The 17,985-nt window shown below is 36.7% G+C and overlaps 3 protein-coding genes across 3 annotated transcripts; 2 read left to right on the top strand and 1 right to left on the bottom strand.

The window, feature by feature from the left end:
* Positions 1–144: 144 nt before the first annotated feature.
* LOC138309984 (reticulon-4 receptor-like 2) lies at positions 145–4,125 on the top strand. The gene is made up of 3 exons (XM_069251136.1): positions 145–1,245; positions 2,157–2,222; positions 3,416–4,125. Exons 1-3 carry the CDS (start codon positions 384–386, stop codon positions 3,643–3,645), a joined length of 1,158 nt encoding a protein of 385 aa, XP_069107237.1. The 5' UTR covers positions 145–383; the 3' UTR covers positions 3,646–4,125.
* A 4,252-nt stretch (positions 4,126–8,377) lies between these two features.
* LOC138309969 (leucine-rich repeat-containing protein 70-like) lies at positions 8,378–11,306 on the bottom strand. Its single transcript, XM_069251128.1, has 3 exons — positions 10,296–11,306; positions 9,616–9,681; positions 8,378–9,004 (listed from the first exon to the last, which is right to left on the bottom strand). Exons 1-3 carry the CDS (start codon positions 11,182–11,184, stop codon positions 8,712–8,714), a joined length of 1,248 nt encoding a protein of 415 aa, XP_069107229.1. The 5' UTR covers positions 11,185–11,306; the 3' UTR covers positions 8,378–8,711.
* A 2,236-nt stretch (positions 11,307–13,542) lies between these two features.
* On the top strand, positions 13,543–16,721 carry LOC138309953 (uncharacterized). Its single transcript, XM_069251127.1, has 3 exons — positions 13,543–14,567; positions 15,089–15,154; positions 15,670–16,721. Exons 1-3 carry the CDS (start codon positions 13,691–13,693, stop codon positions 16,074–16,076), a joined length of 1,350 nt encoding a protein of 449 aa, XP_069107228.1. The 5' UTR covers positions 13,543–13,690; the 3' UTR covers positions 16,077–16,721.
* The last annotated feature ends 1,264 nt before the right edge of the window (positions 16,722–17,985 follow it).

Below are 17,985 nucleotides of genomic sequence, written 5' to 3'. Positions count from 1 at the left end.
GATCGAGCAATCCCTGTGACAAGTTGATTATCGGGTTAACCTTAATCATTGGTCACGTCTTCGATTTAAAGGACAAGCTAATCTGTTGATCCGTGAACATAATAGAAATTTATTCGACTGGCATTGTTCCTAAAGCAGTTACAGTGGTACTATGTCGCTGTAATATACAGGGTAGTTACGTGCAAAGATGGGCGCCTGAATGTCGATACTGTTGACATGATTGGTTCGCCATCTCTAACACTGATGGGCATCAAGGATTTCACTCCTTAGTGGAGCTTCTTTGTTACAAACAGAACGAGAATATAATATTTGGGTAAACAAATTCCTGAAGGAGGTTCAAAAACTTTTCACCAGTTACAAAACGTTTGAACATTTTGACCGCCATGGCTGTATCTGCGTTGCTGTTGCTGTTTGTCATGGTCACCCAGACGCTTGCTGCGGACCCGCAAGGATGTACATACGATTCAACTTTAAAAGAGTACAGCTGCAATGCTCGAAACTGGGCACCCCCGCTAGTGTATTCTGATTTTGACAATGTGCCACAGGTTTTGAAACTGATTGAAATTGATGGAGCACTTTCTTACACGGGTCCGGCAACGTTCGATGGATTCGAAAATATGAATACGGCATTGTTTGATGGAAACATTGTGCCGGCACTTCATATCCGTTGTGTCAGTGGCGGATCGCTTATCATGTACAACGGAACATTCGACAATATGAATTGGGTGAAAGAGCTCCGGATCTTCGATTGTATTATCCTTTCAATCCCTGATGATGTTTTCAGCAGTTTCGGAACTCTGAACTATTTCAGCATTGACGGAGGTTCAATTAGCAATATGGGGTTCAACAGTTTCAATGGAGTCAACATTGAAAGAATGAGCAGTGTTCCGGAGCCCCTGGGTATGCTAGCTTTTCGAAACACTCAGATAACTTCCGGTGGTCTTCCGAATGGCGTCCTGTACTCACTTGCTAATGTTTCTACAATAATTTTGGACAACATTCACGTGCGTGTTATACAAAAAGACATGTTTCAGGCTTCTACTAAGGTAACACATATCTCCATGAAGAACAACCCATTCCTCGAGCTCCCGGCGGACATGTTTGATAAGACCACGTCCCTAACAACTCTTGAGCTCTCCGGGATAGATTGGGTCTGCACATGCCCCAATCTGTGGATCTGGACTTTCCTGGCCAGTCACAATGTCACATTGTCTGGAGATATCGTTTGTGCAAGTCCCACAGCGAGTAAGTATGCTTATTATCAGTTGAGGATGAGTGTAAGTCCTCTGACGAAAAATCATTACTTTATGCCTAGATATGAGCAACTATTTAAATACACGAGTTCTTGTACTATAAACGTTTCCACTATTGCAAAGAGACACAACCCGAATATACCACATCCTCTGAAAATATACAGACATTTACACACGCATTGCATACATGAGCGGCCGGATTACCATGAATCCAATGATAGCCGGATTCTATGCCGATTGAGCCATGTGGTAACTAGCAAATGAATCGATCTAAAACCGTTACACTCGTTATTTTTATCATTAATTAAAATCAATGCTCAGACATACATTAACATATGTTTATTCGTATTCGTTTGATAATTTCCTAATTACCATGTCTATGGTTCTGTGCTTCAAAGGCGATACATCGTGTGAAGCATGTTGTGTATAGCAAATTTTGCCGTGTTAGCTTTTAAGACACATTCTATAAGCGCTCTGACACGAATTGTCCGAGGTAATATTTCAAAATGACACGTTTTCAGAGAAAAAGTTATTTTGACATTTGTCATGGAAAATATTATATGTCACATGGAGAACTGTGAAATTTCACTCGCATATGATATGATTTTCAAATGCCATACAGCTGAACTTGCGTCATTCAACATACAAGACAAGATTTTTTACAACTGCATATTTTGTTATACTTATATCTTTACAATATATAAATTGTTTTCGTATGCCATCACGAGCCTCTTATAGTATAAAACTCCAGATCTACCACAATGAATATATATTATACTGATTCATAAACCAGTAAACTGTTACTCTACAAATACCGTTGCACTGAAAATGCTGGACAATTCGCCCTGAGATCTTTTGTTTTGATATTGTAGTTATTTTATGAATTTATGTTTTTTTTTTCAGACTTGAGAGCAGCCGAATATTACAAGCAACAGTGCGATACATCAACGCCCTGTGGAGACGACACGGGTAAGCTTTATATTTAACAAGAAATGATAGTATCTGTTATCTCCATTGTATGATTATCAGAACCAATCACATTTTGGATGTTGTTTTCTTCCGAATTTTGTCCCTTTTTATAAAATTGCCTTATTTATATGTACGACACTTGGGGTATATGCCTAGGACAGACATACTTATGCCACTGAGGTAATACTATAAAACAGAGCCTGTTATTACAAGGAGATAATTCACGGACTTCAGCTTTGCGAGTCGTGAACAAATTTTCTCCTTAGTATGAGTAATTGATATGTTGTATTGAATGAAGTAAACAGGGATTTCCCTTTTCAGCCATTCTGTTTTATAGCTTTGTAAGGCTGTATACACATTGCCGTCATTTCGGTCATTAACATCGGCGAGGTATCACTTTAAATTTGAAATGCCAAATGAATCTTAAAAGAGCAGTAATTTATTTATAAAAAATAACACTAACACTAACGTGACGCTACCCAAATTGGTACACGTTTAATATATATGAAGCAGAACTGATTGTGTCATATTTTCCCTGTTGCTTATTTTTCTATTTAAACATGAACATAATGAAACTGTGAAAAAATCTGGGAAACGACGTCATGCGACAACCCTGAAAACACCATGCATTTTAAAAGAAGGAAAACAAATGCTGAATGGGATATTTTTGCCAGATATGTGATTTAAATGAACTTTTAAACAAATATTTGAACTTTCCTTAAATGAATTCAAACCATTTATTTATCAAATCAAATTCAGGAGGTACAATTTTGGGTACTCAAACCTGCTGAAACACAGAACTGGACCGGACATGCTTCAAAGCCCGCTATTTATAAATATATGCACTGCTGATAAGTAAACAAACCACCAAATTAAACTGTAGGCATCGCTTTGTAGAATGTTAAAGAAAATATCTGGATTCAAGCAAAAGTTAGAAAATTTTACCAATTATCTTCAAAAAGTGTACGGATTTGAGTAGCGTCACGTTAGGGAATGGTGCCCTCTGAAGAGCCTCCTTTATAATACAGTAAAAAGTTACACATGGCAGCTGCGCATTTAATGATATTCTGATAGGTTTGTCATTCCTTCATAACATAGAAAAATGATCTTTACATACACTGATCTCATCTACCTTTTATTGTACATGTTCCATATCTTGGTAATCAAATTACCTATCCCATTGTATGTTACAGGTGTCGTCATCGGTGACTATTGTTACGTCATGGGTGACATCGTCTTTCATGGGGTGTTGTTGATCACCTTCATCATTGCCCTGGTAGCATTCGCCATGACAGTCCATCTTAAACGTCAGACTGCCGACAGGAAACCAGGCGGCAAAGCAAAGAAAGGTGACAAAAAAGCCAGTGGGAAAAACAGGGAACAGGTGGAGGGAAGCAAGAAAACCAATGATTCGATGGCCTAAAGCTACACCGAGCTTTCAGATGTATATTTCTCTTCTTAGAAAAGTCCGGTTCCTCGCACTTTATACAGTGACGTAGTTCAGTTTTAAACAGGACAAACAAAATCTCTATGGCGATAAGCATGCAATTGTTGATCTATATTAAGTTGTCTTAACCTTTTTGTTTCACGAATAAAAATATGCAATCCCTGTTCGAAATGCAATACAAACTTATGATTTTATTTCTTAGAGCTTTCAAATTTATTGGAAACCATAATGAAAAATATTGCATTGGTCAAAAATTAAAGTTAATTATTCAATACGTCTTACGAATGATACCCCATGCTCCGGGTTCAGCCAGCTGTTCAGCTGAAGGAAGTAAAATCATCACTTTCTTATTGCTATTAGTGGATTTGTAAACGTAAGCGTTTGTGCTGGGTAATAATAGAATGTTTTGTTTATTCATGACAATGATCTATGTTTTGCTCTTACTGGCTGCCATGCAGGTGGGCGTTGAGATTGTAAAAGGCGACTAAATATTGAATCTTATATCCTCTCTGCTTCCTTACCTTTGCTGAAACTCTCAACTTCGGAGTGGACTTTTGAGGAAGACTCAAGGTTCTGTCTCTTTGCCGAAACACACCATGTAGTCTAAAAAAGAGGCAGTTCTTGTTCCTGCTTAGCGCTATCACTTTATAGGGGGTCAGTAAATTTTATTATGGTGCATTATGGCAGGCTCTCGCCCTCGCTTCAAAATTTAAACACGTTCTCTTCAACAAAATATACAACTTCATTTCCGTAAAACTATACATTATATGAATTTGTGACATAGCCTAGATAAATCCTCACTCTAGAATCAAAGTATCAGCCAAACTTTTAAATGATTATTATCCGCGAGAATGCAGAGATGATCAAGGAAATAGTGCTTTAAATGTTGGAAGGATGTTTGTGACACTTTTGATATTGATGTTTTCAATATACAGCTACACTGATGTTATATTGAGGTAGGCCTACTGTGCAGTGTGTACAAGGAATGTCGAATTATTGTTGATTTAACAGTATGAATTAGGCCTATTCAGTTCTTATCCATCAGGTTCCTTATACAATATGTTTGCAGATTCCGGAAAGAAATACGGAAATAAATTTGTAGGCATATGCTACTTATAAATGATTTTAAAAGCGGTTTTTGTTTGTATAGTTCGCCAACATGATTTCAGATTCTTGTCAAAATAAGTAGTAAACAAAGACCTAATGAAACCATTCATTGGTCCTCGATGCGATAAATTCGCTACGCCCTCGTCCCCTATAAAACTTACTGACCCTTTCTACCACTTTAATAGACTTTGACGTGTCTCGGCCAAGGGACAGAATCCAGAGCCTACCTCACTGGGCGAACGCTCAATGAACAAATTACAATAGCATGTTGTCCTTGAATATTTTGAAGGGATTGTAAGGGCTAAGAAAACGAAGAAAATACTAAAACAAACGCAGACGATAAGAATTCCGATTCGCACTGATGCTAACTTGTTGAAAGATAATTTTATGCAAGTTACATTGAAATGCTTTTGGTATTTGTTTAAGGTATTTGGCTATTCGGTATTGCAACGTCTTGAGTGTGCTAGCTTAACAGCATATATTAATCCGAGGAAATTATTTCAACATCAATAAAGTTACATCTTCCCTGAATGGCAGATAACACAGTTTGTTTGCTTGATTAACGTTCTATTTATATCCAGGGTCATGGACGGCCTCCCATGTATGCTGTGTGTTGAGTGTATGATGTGCGGGTGTGTGTTTTCGGGGACTACGGTATATTCGTGTTGTGTCTTCTGGTATAGTGGAATTGCCGCTCTTTTTATAATGTTATATCACTGAAGCATGCTACTGAAGACACCAAGAAACACACCCTACCCGGTCACATTATACCGACAACGGGCGAACCAGTCGTCCTAATCCCTGTATGCTGAACGCTAAGCAGGAGCAGAAACTACCACTTTAATAGACTTTGACGTGTCTCGGCCAGGGGACAGAATCCAGAGCCTACCTCACTGGGGCGAACGCTCAACTGAAGGCCAAAGGTGATGCAGTGTGAAGAGAGACATTAGGAAAAATAAAGGTAGTTATGAAGAAGTGAAACGATAAGATCCTAAATTTAGTCGCCTTTTAGGATCATGCAATATGGACAGCAGGTACAATTTTAAAGCACTGCATGGAGGGCCGAAATAACTTATTGATATAAGATGGAAGACTGACAATACACTCTGTAAAACATGATTGGTTGATTGATTATATTACATATGTATTACCAACCAGGTTTATTTAGGTGTGCCCTCCCGTCATGCTGTGCTGTGTGTCGTGTGTGCGTGTTTTGGGAGACTGCAGTATATATATGTGTTGTATCTCATTGTAATAAACTATCGCCCTTTTTATAATCGTAACCAAACTCGAAATATGCAGAACACTCACCTGGAAGATAATTCTCTCAAACATATACTCGTTAATCCATTCATTGAACAGTGTATCACAACATCAGACCGATATACGGTTATGTCGCCCATCATAAAATTGGCAACCTACACTAGATTTGTGAAACTCACTCTGATGTTGAAATACCTCGAAATGTAATACGTTGTTGTAGTTATGTGATAAAAATGTCTATAATTTGTGCAAATTACTTTTGAGATTTGATGAAAATTGTCTCGAGGTTTTAATTTATGCTTTCCAAGGCTCGAAAAAATCAATAAAAAAACTTCTTAGACTCGGTTCATAAAATCTCTTAAGGAAGGAACATTCATTTCAGAATTTATAGCTATCTTTTAAATTGAATAGTCGTGGCAAAAAAACAAGTCTAAGTTCCTCCAAATAAAAATACGGACATAGTCAAGTATTGCTTACATTTTCTCAGTATCTGACCATTGAATTAAATAAAAGTTGAAGGCATTGAAAGCGAGGCTGCGAGGAAATGTAACCAACGATATAGTTTACGCCGGGGAGGACGTTTTAGGATTCCTATACTTAAAAATTAATGTCTTCGTACGCAGACAGATTTTGACGAGAGATATTCTATATCTATTTTTATTAAGAAATTATGCTGGATACATTCCTTACGATGTATCCCTTTTCGATAATAGTTCTGTTTAGCAACAACAGCATTCGGAACGAATTTGAAATATAAAGATATATACGATGGTATATCTTCTACCATGACCTCATCACTACGTCCTTCAACTGTGCTGACCTACATCACTACCATCACTTAAAATACTCTGCCACATGTCTTATATAATCATACCTGTATTACGACATATCTACAATCGTGACGACCCATCACATAACCCCTAACATAATACATCATATGACATTTCTTTCAGAAATGATATTTGCCAGTTATAGTTCCAAGTAAATACAATGAATGTACTGATAATGTATGATCATACACGCACTGTGAAATCATAATTGATGTTTGAGGCGTTGGAATTTGGTGATCTCCTGTAAATTGTATATGTCATTTGAACGTAAGCCGAAACTCGTTGGTAATTTTCTAAATGAGCGTGTAAACATTTAAAATGTATCATACCGCAAAACGCATTTTCAGAATGGGAGTTACTCTTCGCTTCCATTCCTGTCGCTTCTACATACTCTTTTATACATGTATATTACTTCAGTGATATAGCACTATAGAAAGGGCAACAGTCCCACTATACAAGAAGACACAACATGAATATACCGCAGTCTCCCAAAACACGCACTTTGAACAACATACACGCAACGCACCGCATACATGGGAGTCCGTCCTTACATGACCAAAGCTGCTAAAATTACTTTTAGAAAAAAATTCCAATCTCACAATTGATAGCAAATCGAATTTATAACAGAATAGAATATGGATATAAAGTATGCATTATAAACAAAGAATATGTACGTGTACAATCAATGTAAAAATCGTTCACTTGGTGTCCGACAATAAAAAGAAAAGTTTCTGTGCTTTTATTCCGACATTTATTACCCAAGATACTTCAACATAGTTCAGTCTCAGGTACCTGGAGTATTGTATGACAACACCTATCTTGACCTTACCATGTGCACCGAAATATGTTTCAGTGGTGCCAGGGGATTTATCTTGTTTGATTGATTAAATCAATTCTCTATGTAGAGCAAGGATCATTTAAGGACGACCTCCTATGTATGCGGTGTGTTGTGTGTGTGGTTTTGGGAGACTGCAGTATAGTCGTATTATATCTTCTTGTAATAGAGGAATGCTTGCCCTTTGTAAAGTGCTATCTCACTGAAGCATGCCGCTGAAGACACCAAACAAGCACATAACACGCGATTACATTATAGTACCAGCGACAAACCAGACGTCCTTGCTTGCCGAACGCTAAGAAGAAGATTAGAAACCACTTTAATAGACAATGCTGTGTTAGAGGGCGAGCGCTTAACCGAAGGCCAAAAGTGAAGCGGTGTCAGGGGAGACGTTAGGAAGCAGAAAGTCAGTGAGAAAGAAGAGAAAAGGTAAGATCCTAAAACGAGTCGCAATGGCCGCATGTACAATTCTAACGCCCTACCTGCATGTTTAGCATACGATTCAATAATATTTGACACTAGATATAGATTTTTCTATCTTATTCCCCTCCCCACCCCCTCTTTTGGGGGGTGGGGGTGGGGGCCATTATTTTCTTAACGCTTTACAGAGATTTCTTTATATCATCATAAAACAAACATAGATTAACAATGACTAAAATTTTATTTTGCCTGAAATTGTAATTTTAATAACGCTACCTGTGCAAAACGGCATTGGTAATTTCTCAATGTTATATGTATATATAGAACGAATGTTTACAATTGATTTGAACAATTTAAATACATTTTATTAACATTTATGTAAATATTGAAAAAAAGTAAGAATAAAGATGAATAGCCTTAAACTGTCTACATCTAGTGTGCTTCTCCATGCTCCATATGTTACACCAATGTTAAAGTAGCTATCAAAGAAAAATTAAGTTATCAAATAATTTATAAAATAATGATATCAATGTTGTAGAAGTGACGTATCATTGAATTGGACGATTATATTAGTGTAATGTTTATATTTAAAATCCTTCCCATTTTCCAACAAACACTTGTCCATCTTCTTTCTTCATTTTTGTCAGTTCTACATTTTTATTAGTCCTGTCTGCTTCTAATTTCTTCGCGATTCCATTAGCTTCTGATTTCTTGGATAAATTCTTTCCGTTATTGTCCGGTTTGTCAAGCATGGGGGATAACTCCTTTACCGTGCAAATCGCAATGCCAAGTGCAACACAGGAAACTGTAAGTGAAATCAGCGTCACACAGCTGTTTGCAATTGACCAGGCTGACAGGCAATAATTTCCCAATGCTACACCTGTAAAAACCAATAGTGGTCGAAATGATGGTTATTTTAACTCGATTACAAAATGGCCGGAGATGAGATTCAGTAATAAGCAAGTCATTTTCTGACATAGAGTATGGATGACCGTTCCAAGATGACGGACAAAACATTTATGAAGGTAGTTGAGGTCAAAGTTTAAATATGACTTCGATTATTCATATGTATATATATGTTGACAATGACGTTTTGCGTTCTGATATAACTTTTCTCTATTAATAATGTTCTGATTATCAATAACAAAGTTACATATATTTGGAAAGAAATAATAACAATAAAATGTTTTTTTTTCTAACCTTGATTTGAATTAACAGAATCTTACATGGGCCCTTCAAGTTCACCGAGATATCTCAACCCGAGTGAAAGACTTATCCACCAGAGGGTTGCCGTGGTTGACAGCTAAGATCTTTCTCGAGGATTGAGATATTTCTGTCCACCTGACAGACCCGTGTTTGATTTTTTTTCTCCCATACTTTAACGAAACATTTTGAAAATGCAGTCAAATAGAAATATACATGAATTTGCTTGATGAGATTACTTTAAGTTGTCATTATCTGATTATCTCTCCCAAAAAAGCTGAACATTACCTGATATACTGCCACATGTTTCCGTTGTAGTACAAAACTCCTGTTTGTACTCATAAAGGCGTTTCCCTGAAGCAGAAATTAGAAAGCATAAAAATTTGAACCTATAAACAAATTACCAAAAATACATGAATAGTTATACATATTGGAACATTCAGCACAACCTAATGTCCGACCTAACTCTTTGTGATTGAAAGTAATTAAGATTTTCTCAAAAGAAGCAGTGGACTGTAAGATGAAACGACGTTTTCATTATCTGTAATAATTTACTCTTCATTGGAAACACTGTGTATGCTTAAGTAAATCTAAACTCTTCCTTATTAAAAACTTAAGAGTGACTATTCAACCAAGTAAGCTTATAGTATCATTCTTAATATATTTTAAGGATATATCACTCGACAAAGTATCTTGTGTAAATCGTCAAGCGGTTGAGCATTGAATTTGATATTCAAACGCCATGCGCTTAATTCATATCTGGAACAAAGATAATAATAACATGATGCATAAAACATAAAGACTTTTCTTTAATTACCTACATATGCAATTCTTTGTTTTGGTACGTCATTAAGATTTACAAAAAGTAATGACGTTAGTCTCATATACAAACTACGTAATATTTAATCAAAATCCTCCCACGAGATGATGGTACTTCTGCAATTCGAAAACTATATGTATATTCTTACCTTGTTGATCTGCTGGCGACGCACACACGTAGTCTCCCCGTAATGTGATGTTGTTGGCTTCAGCGTAGTCCAGAAACCATAAGTTAGTACAGCTGCACTCCCAGTCTATCCCTTCAGCTTCCACTGATATCAGACCAAGCATACTGTTAAACAGATCTTCTGGGAATGTGGTGAAGGGATTGTTACTTAGTGTCAGAGACATTACTTCAGTTGTCACCTGAAACATATCAGACTGCAACGTGGCAATGTTAGTATTTTCAAGAACGATATGCTTGACATTTGTTAGACTGTATAAGACGCCATTAGGTAGTTTTCCGTCGACAAGGTTACAGTTCCGAATAGACAACGTTCCAGAAGATTCTCGGTTAGCGGTGTAAGCCATGGCATCAATGTTCAGAAGAGTGAAGGCATTAAATCCTAGAGTATGGATGCTACCGCCCTCGATACCGAGATAGTTTAGGTCCACAAGATCCGCAAACATTTCGTCAGGTATGTTATAGATGTTACAGTTGATGACACGGAAGTCCTGTATATAATGCATACCGGCGAGAGCGCCCATACTCATGATAACAGAGCCCCCGGCATAGCATCGCAAAACCATACTAGGAACAATCTTAGTATCGAATCCAGTCGTGTCAAGAGATATAAAGTTAGAAAACGTTGGACCAAGTGGTGCAGAGGCTGCCAACTCGCCTGAAAACTCTGTGAGATGCATTACCTGGGGAACATTATCAAATGTTGTGTAGTCCAACGGAAATGAACATGTTCTCGCCGAGCATTCGTATTTCCTTTCAGACGCAAAGTACGTGCATCCAATGGGATCCGCTGAGTAAGCTGTCGAGAAGAACCCAACAACCAAACTGAGACACAAAATCATGCTAAATCCCATTGTATCAATATGAATAATGATTATGCCATTTTTCGTTATCTTATCCTACATACGTTTGAGAAATTTCGACACCATTGTTTTATCGAAAATTCTTCACAGTGTGTTTAACAGTAGTTGGAGATGATACACTGTAACATGTAACTGTCCGCCATTAATTTCCGTAATCCGGCCCTGTTCCGATTTCTCTGGTATTTTCTTAACCAGTCGTGACCTGGATAATGTTAATCCCTGACCAATAATCGTTTAATCATCAAACTATTAAGCCGGGTTGGAGTAAAGGTATATAAGAAAAGTGGTCTTATATTATTGATTACTGTGTATATGTAATTATAATAATTATTTCTATGTTATAAAATATTATAACGATTAAGTTGTGAAAATATGTTTAAGGTATGAATTTGTCATCAACAAGTTTTATCTATTACACCGTATTAAGCATACGAACGCCAAATAAAGCCTTCCTTTCGACTATACATTTCAGATAGACCATAAGCATTATTCTACCTGAATTTATTGTATTGGGTAAAGGCGACTTAGTTTATGATCTTTATTTCTCTTCTTCCTAGCTGACTTTCTTCTTCATGTCCTCTCTCTTGACACCGCCTAAATTTTAATCTTCAGTTAAAGCTCTCCCCTGTTAGGAAGAATCTGGGTTCCCATAATATCTCATCTGACTGAGACATACCAGAGTCTATAAAAAAGTTATTATTTCGCATATACCACAGCCTCCCAAAATATGCAGATATTTATACCCGCAACATCGAATACATGGGATCGATCTTTCTTTAAATGATCCTTGCTGTTAATAAGACGTAAACCTATTAAACCAAAAATCAAACGTTTAGCTTAGTATATTAGGTCTAACGTTCTGATAACGTCATTGATTTCGTATTATGCAAAAAAATAAAAGTTATGAATGGAAAGCGTTTGTAAAAGCTTCGTGTATGAATAAAAGTTAGTTAACGGAGACGCACTGCATTTACAATACAATGGTAATTTTAGTCTATTAAACGATTTAGTCTCCAAACTAATTTTTCGGTATACTTGTGCCTAGAATGTCGGTTTGGATAATGAAATATGATCCTTTAGAGAAAAGAAACATGACCCCAATATCCTATTTAGAAACAAAAACCTTTATCACAAAAGAACTATTAGTATGAAATGAGGAAACATGAAAGAATACATCCAATAGTTTTAGGGACTGGTCCAATAAGAGTTTTGTTAAGATCTTAATTAGAGTAATCCAGACTCTGATCCAAAAGCAGAAATAATACAACCCCGACTGAATGGTAGAAGGATTGTGATCAGAAAAGATAAAGGCTTGGTTGAAAAGTCACTTTTAAATTCCAAAATATACGCACAAGAAATATTTAATATGGTGAAGAGATGTATCAAATACATTGTGATATCATTATAAGGTACATGATCCTCACTGGATATTTGTTGCATTTCTTTAACTTAAGTGACACCGGCTTGGGAATGGGTATACCGTATATATTTTACTTACTAAATCGTATAGCTATACTTTTTGAAATAGTTGGAATTTCAGCAGTATCAAATTAAACAGCCAACGCAATCGCAGAATTTGTCTAGCAATGTAGAACAATAGTTTTATGTTTTGTTTTGCGTCGTGGTTATGTAATAGAATTAAAATTGCAATTTAGTCTCTGTAATAAGGTGGACCAACCCCTCCAATTTTTTTCCACCAAGATCTAAAGATCAGCTTGTTCTTGTATTGTGTATTATTTATTGCTTAAACAGCCTCATGATGGTAGACATTTTAATTTGACTTTTTTTTAAAAATTCTTACCTACTTTGTTACCAAGGGGGGTTAAATGTTAAAGTTTCATTCTTTATGTAAACGCGATTGCCAATGAACACAGATGATTAATTTTGTTGTCAGCACTTCAAACATTAAGTAAGAAACGGTAAACATCTAGAGACGAATAAAATTTAAATGTCACATGGCCACAAACAGGCTGGGTTATTTATTCATAGAATCTTTAGAGTGAATATCTGTTTAGTAAACTTCACGACTTTGTCTTACAAAGTAAGAGTACCACAGAAAAAAGGCCATTTCATTCTCCACATAATATCCTCTTTATATAGTTATCCTGATCTTATATTCATATCTATCTGACGCATTAATATTATTACAACTAAAACACCTTTAATCCGGCCCTTACCCTAAAATGTAATCCCCGGTCACTTAAACTGTGTCAATAACTTCGTACAGTAGGACACAATAAAAGAAATAAGTAGGCTCTAACAATGGATATTATGTATAATACGATTATAAGATTATCAGGTAATAAAATATATACAAAACATTCACTATGTCCTTTATGTAAACTCGGAGTAACTGTAATTTGAGTAATGGTCATACACTGGACACATGCTATCTAACACATCACAGAGGGACCGCCATCTTGGTTTGGGATGTGATGGCACCGCTGATGTAGAGTGAACACTTTTGTTGAAATCAGGAGAATTATCACATTTCGGAATGGCTCTGGGAATTTTGTTACGAGGTTTAGTGTTCCTATGTGGACTCGCATGTGTGTTTGGAGATCCCCAAGCATGTACATATACGGAGGACACCAAGTCTTACGAGTGTAACGCTCATAATTGGGCCTTACCCCTGCAACTGACGCAGTTCAACTACACACCACAGGTTCTTTCCCTCGTTCAGGTCAACGGTGAGCTGCCTTCTGCGGCTCCAAGTGGCCCTACATTTGAAGGATTTGATGGAATCGATAACTCCACCTTTGACCCTAACTATGTACCCAGTCTCCACATCCGTTGTGCCGCTGCTGGACAACTCATACTAACTTCCGGTTCTTTTGCAAACATGTCTTATGTGCAAGAACTACGTTTTTTTGCCTGTCAAGTATTAAATCTACCTGATTCAGTTTTTAGCGAATTTATAGAACTGAACTACTTAAGTTTTGATGGCGGATCTGTCAGTAACGTAGGATTTGATGTATTTTCTGGTTTAGACATTTATCCTTTGACTGTACCCAATCCAATGGGTGCTTTAGCTTTTCGGAACGCACAGATAACGTCTGCTGGACTTCCGAATGGTGCACTTTACAATCTAGAAAACATCACAAAAATAATAATAGAAAATGCAGCGTTGCGAGTCTTACAGCCTGATATGTTTAAAAGGTCTACAAAATTGACACATATTTCACTGGACAGAAACCCATTTACAAAGATCTCTGACGGACTCTTCGCCGACCTTTCTGCTCTAACAGTAGTGAGCATGCGTGGCATCAGCTGGGAATGCACGTGCCCACAGATGTGGTTTGAAGATTACCTAGCAGAAAACAATATAACCTTACTAGGGGACATTGTTTGTGACAGCCCTACCGACTTTCAAGGTTCGTATGAATGCAATGTTGAATTGTGAGAGACACAAGGTGTTTTCTTAAATAGCAACCACGATAATCATGTTTATTCATCAACTAAATATGAGCATGCGCCCAACTGTAACATAATTATTTGTCATTGCATGATATAAATGCAAATGATATAAATGTAATACATATGTTTTAGAAGCATCATGACTGACGATCACTTTTATGGGATGGTCATTTGTAGGCGTGAGGACGTCAGAGACCGCTAATACCAAGTATACCAAACACAAAATAGCAAATAAACACATTTGAACAACAATGTACGTAGTTAAAAAATATTGTTTTTAACTAATTAGCTAGACAATTATTTATTACATTTATCATGCGTCTCTGAACTATATGAAATCTTGTACTTAGGAATTTAATGATATGTACTTAGGAATTTAATGATATGTACTTAGGAATTTAATGATAAGCACTAGGACAGAAATCACGTATTTGAACACACTTTTGAACACATTATAGCAGTTCGATCATTATTTCAGGCAAACGTGCTAAGCAATATGACCTGGCTACATGTCCACGGCCTGACGCCTGCGGTGACCTACCAGGTACGTAAATTGGTACCACATGATAGTATTATCCTTTTTAGCCTTGGCCACAGATAGAATATGGTACGCTTGCAGAAAATCATATCATAATGCTTTCTATGAAGCCATTTAAACGCTTAAATGACTCTGGGACAAGCCGAATTCAATGTGCCAGCGCGCATTTTGAAGTATAGACAATAGATTCGATTCCACAGGAAGAAAGTTTAATGCTTAAAAAAATCTAAATGAGGTATGCCAGACTGAATACATTTAGAAGTAAGTGAGGTAGAACTGAAAAGAGTATTTCCGCTATAAATAGTCTTCAGAATACGTATTTCCACAAGCATACAGAATTCACACCGAAAAGGTATGCAAGTTATGTTTTCACAGTTGACGACGACGTTTGTCCCGCAATGGATTTACGGAATATAGATTCATTGAGTATAAAGACTAGTATTAGCCTTACCTGTTGTCTAATTCTTTTGTTAATAACAACAATTTCTGTACAATTGTGTACATTTTTTCTATGCTCACAGGGGTTGTAGTTGGAAGTTCCTGTTTGACACATTGGGATATAGTAGCATACTCACTCCATCCCTTCGCCGTTGTCATGGCAGCCGTGGCTTTGGGATTGTCCATCTACACTAGACGTCAGCTAGATTTTGTCAAGGAGGACCGGCAGGGCACGCGTCCTCAGTTTGGTGGGTCCGGATGGAAGGGTATCATCAGTGAAAAACCAAGCAACAAATCAATACCCAGAAAAGGAACAGAGCAGAAGGCAAAAGACAAAGGCAAGGATGAAATTAATCAAACAAAAAATTCTGAAAAACAGAACAATGAGGAAAAATCAGTGAAGGAATCCAACAATAATGACGAAGCAGCCACGAAAGATAATAGTGATACAACATCTGACGCTATACAAAAGGCCGACGTTCAGCTGTAGACTCTCACAAACAAATCTGACGTCTGATGCTACCATTCTCATGATAAATCATTAATGTTACGTCGAAATCGGCTACTTCCTGCTAACATGGCGGCCTCCGCTGGAAATTTGCAAACCATTTTGACGTTTTAATTGTCTTAAATGCAGACTGTAATTTTGTGACAATAAGTTTCTTGAATTTCTGTTTTATATACATTTTTTATGAAACTTATATCTAATTGATATTTTTAACCAATGCTAACAAAGAAAAATAGTATTCGTTTGAAAATTTTTCGTATAAAATGAACACTTATTTAAGATCCTACGTAAAATGGATTATTTTAATTCTAGAATTCAAAGGGTAATCAAGTTTGGTCTGGAGTAAGTGAGTTAAACAAAATACGAAATTCCACAAAATATGTTGCCAAACAATATTATTCCCTCACAATGTAAAACTAAAGTTATTAAATTCATTCTTTTGACTTTTTAATAAGCCTTTTGACCTTAAAGAAAAATTCCCATCGAGGTTTATTTTACAAGAATTTTCTTTCAATTCCACACACTGACAACATTTTCCCCCAAATGCATCATTATCATATACATGTAACTATTCATTTATACTTATTGCTCATGTCTAATAAAAAGAAGATAAAAATGTAATAAAAATAGTTTGTTATGCATTGGTTTCTTGTTGAAAATGATAATTTTATTCTCCTTGTGAGATGATATTACAGATCACACCCTAGTGGTAAGTTGTTTGATAAGTATGGTTATTTCACATTTATAATTTGTATAATAGGTCAATATTAGCCCTCGCGCGTGTTAGGAAGACCTCAATACTGAAAACTGAGAACAATGTATTATTTTTACAGCTCAACATTCAGCGAGTGACAACTAGTATGCCCAATGTCAGTATAATGTGTCCGGATGCATTTGGTTCATGTCTACTGTTTTTTGTTCTTTTATTTCTTAGAAATCGTTACAACAGGAATATGATTATACATCTATATACGTAAAATATGTTATGGAGATATAAGCTGAAAACTGTACAATATATTGGAGAGAGAACTGTACCGAGACACGTCAGAGCCAAGATCTGTTCTCTCTCCAACATATTGTACAGTTTGAGGCTTATATCTAACTTAAAACATAGCAAGTCTTTGTGTTAATAAAGAACACTTATTTCTAATATAAGCCAGTTTTTTAGGTCATCTGACCGAAGGTCAGGGTGACCTATTGTCATCATGTTTCGTCCGTCGTCGTGCGCCGTCCGCCGTGCGCCGTGCGTCTTGCGTAAGACTATTTATACAAAAGCCTACTCCTCCTTAACCCTTGAGCGGATTACATCCATATTTGGTGTGAAACATCATTGGGGAAGGACAATCATATTTTATATAAATGAGCCTGGTCCGACCCCTAGGGGCTGAGGGTGGGGCCCAAAAAAGGGCAAATTTTCTTAATTTTAGCTTTAAAATCCTACTCCTCCTTCATCCTTGAATGGATTTCATCTATATTTTGTGTAAAATAACATTGGGGAAGGAAAATCATATTTTATATAAATGAGCCTGGTCCGAACCCTAGGCCTGAGGGATGGGGCCCCAAAAGGGAAAATTTTCTTAATTTAAGCTTTAAAATCCTACTCCTCCATCATCTTTAAATGGATTTCATCCATATTTGGTGTGAAACATCATTGGGGATGGACAATTATATTTTATATAAATGAGCCTGGTTCGACCGCTAGGGGCTGAGGGGGGGCCGAAAGGGCAAATTTTCTTAATTTAAGCTTTAAAATCCTACTCCTCCTTCATCCTTGAATGGAGTTCATCCATATTCGGTGTGAAATATCATTAGGGAAGGACAATCATATTTTATATAAATGAGATAGATCCGACCCCTAGGGGCAGAGGGGCGGGGCTCCAAAAGGGCAAAT

This window comes from Argopecten irradians, chromosome 1 (assembly GCF_041381155.1).
Source record: "Argopecten irradians isolate NY chromosome 1, Ai_NY, whole genome shotgun sequence".
NCBI lineage: Eukaryota > Metazoa > Mollusca > Bivalvia > Pectinida > Pectinidae > Argopecten > Argopecten irradians.
Note: the sequence above shows the minus strand (reverse complement) of the source record. Positions and strands in the feature narration are given on the sequence as shown.

Excerpts from the sequence above, each read along its gene's own strand:
- LOC138309953 (XM_069251127.1), top strand. The coding sequence starts at position 13,691 with ATGGCTCTGGGAATTTTGTTACGAGGTTTAGTGTTCCTATGTGGACTC. Across the intron at positions 14,568-15,088 it reads CAGCCCTACCGACTTTCAAG|GCAAACGTGCTAAGCAATAT; the intron begins GTTCGTATGAAT and ends TCATTATTTCAG. Across the intron at positions 15,155-15,669 it reads CGCCTGCGGTGACCTACCAG|GGGTTGTAGTTGGAAGTTCC; the intron begins GTACGTAAATTG and ends CTATGCTCACAG.
- LOC138309969 (XM_069251128.1), bottom strand. The coding sequence starts at position 11,184 with ATGGGATTTAGCATGATTTTGTGTCTCAGTTTGGTTGTTGGGTTCTTC. Across the intron at positions 9,682-10,295 it reads GTCGCCAGCAGATCAACAAG|GGAAACGCCTTTATGAGTAC; the intron begins GTAAGAATATAC and ends TTTCTGCTTCAG. Across the intron at positions 9,005-9,615 it reads AACATGTGGCAGTATATCAG|GTGTAGCATTGGGAAATTAT; the intron begins GTAATGTTCAGC and ends TGGTTTTTACAG.
- LOC138309984 (XM_069251136.1), top strand. The coding sequence starts at position 384 with ATGGCTGTATCTGCGTTGCTGTTGCTGTTTGTCATGGTCACCCAGACG. Across the intron at positions 1,246-2,156 it reads TTGTGCAAGTCCCACAGCGA|ACTTGAGAGCAGCCGAATAT; the intron begins GTAAGTATGCTT and ends TTTTTTTTTCAG. Across the intron at positions 2,223-3,415 it reads GCCCTGTGGAGACGACACGG|GTGTCGTCATCGGTGACTAT; the intron begins GTAAGCTTTATA and ends TGTATGTTACAG.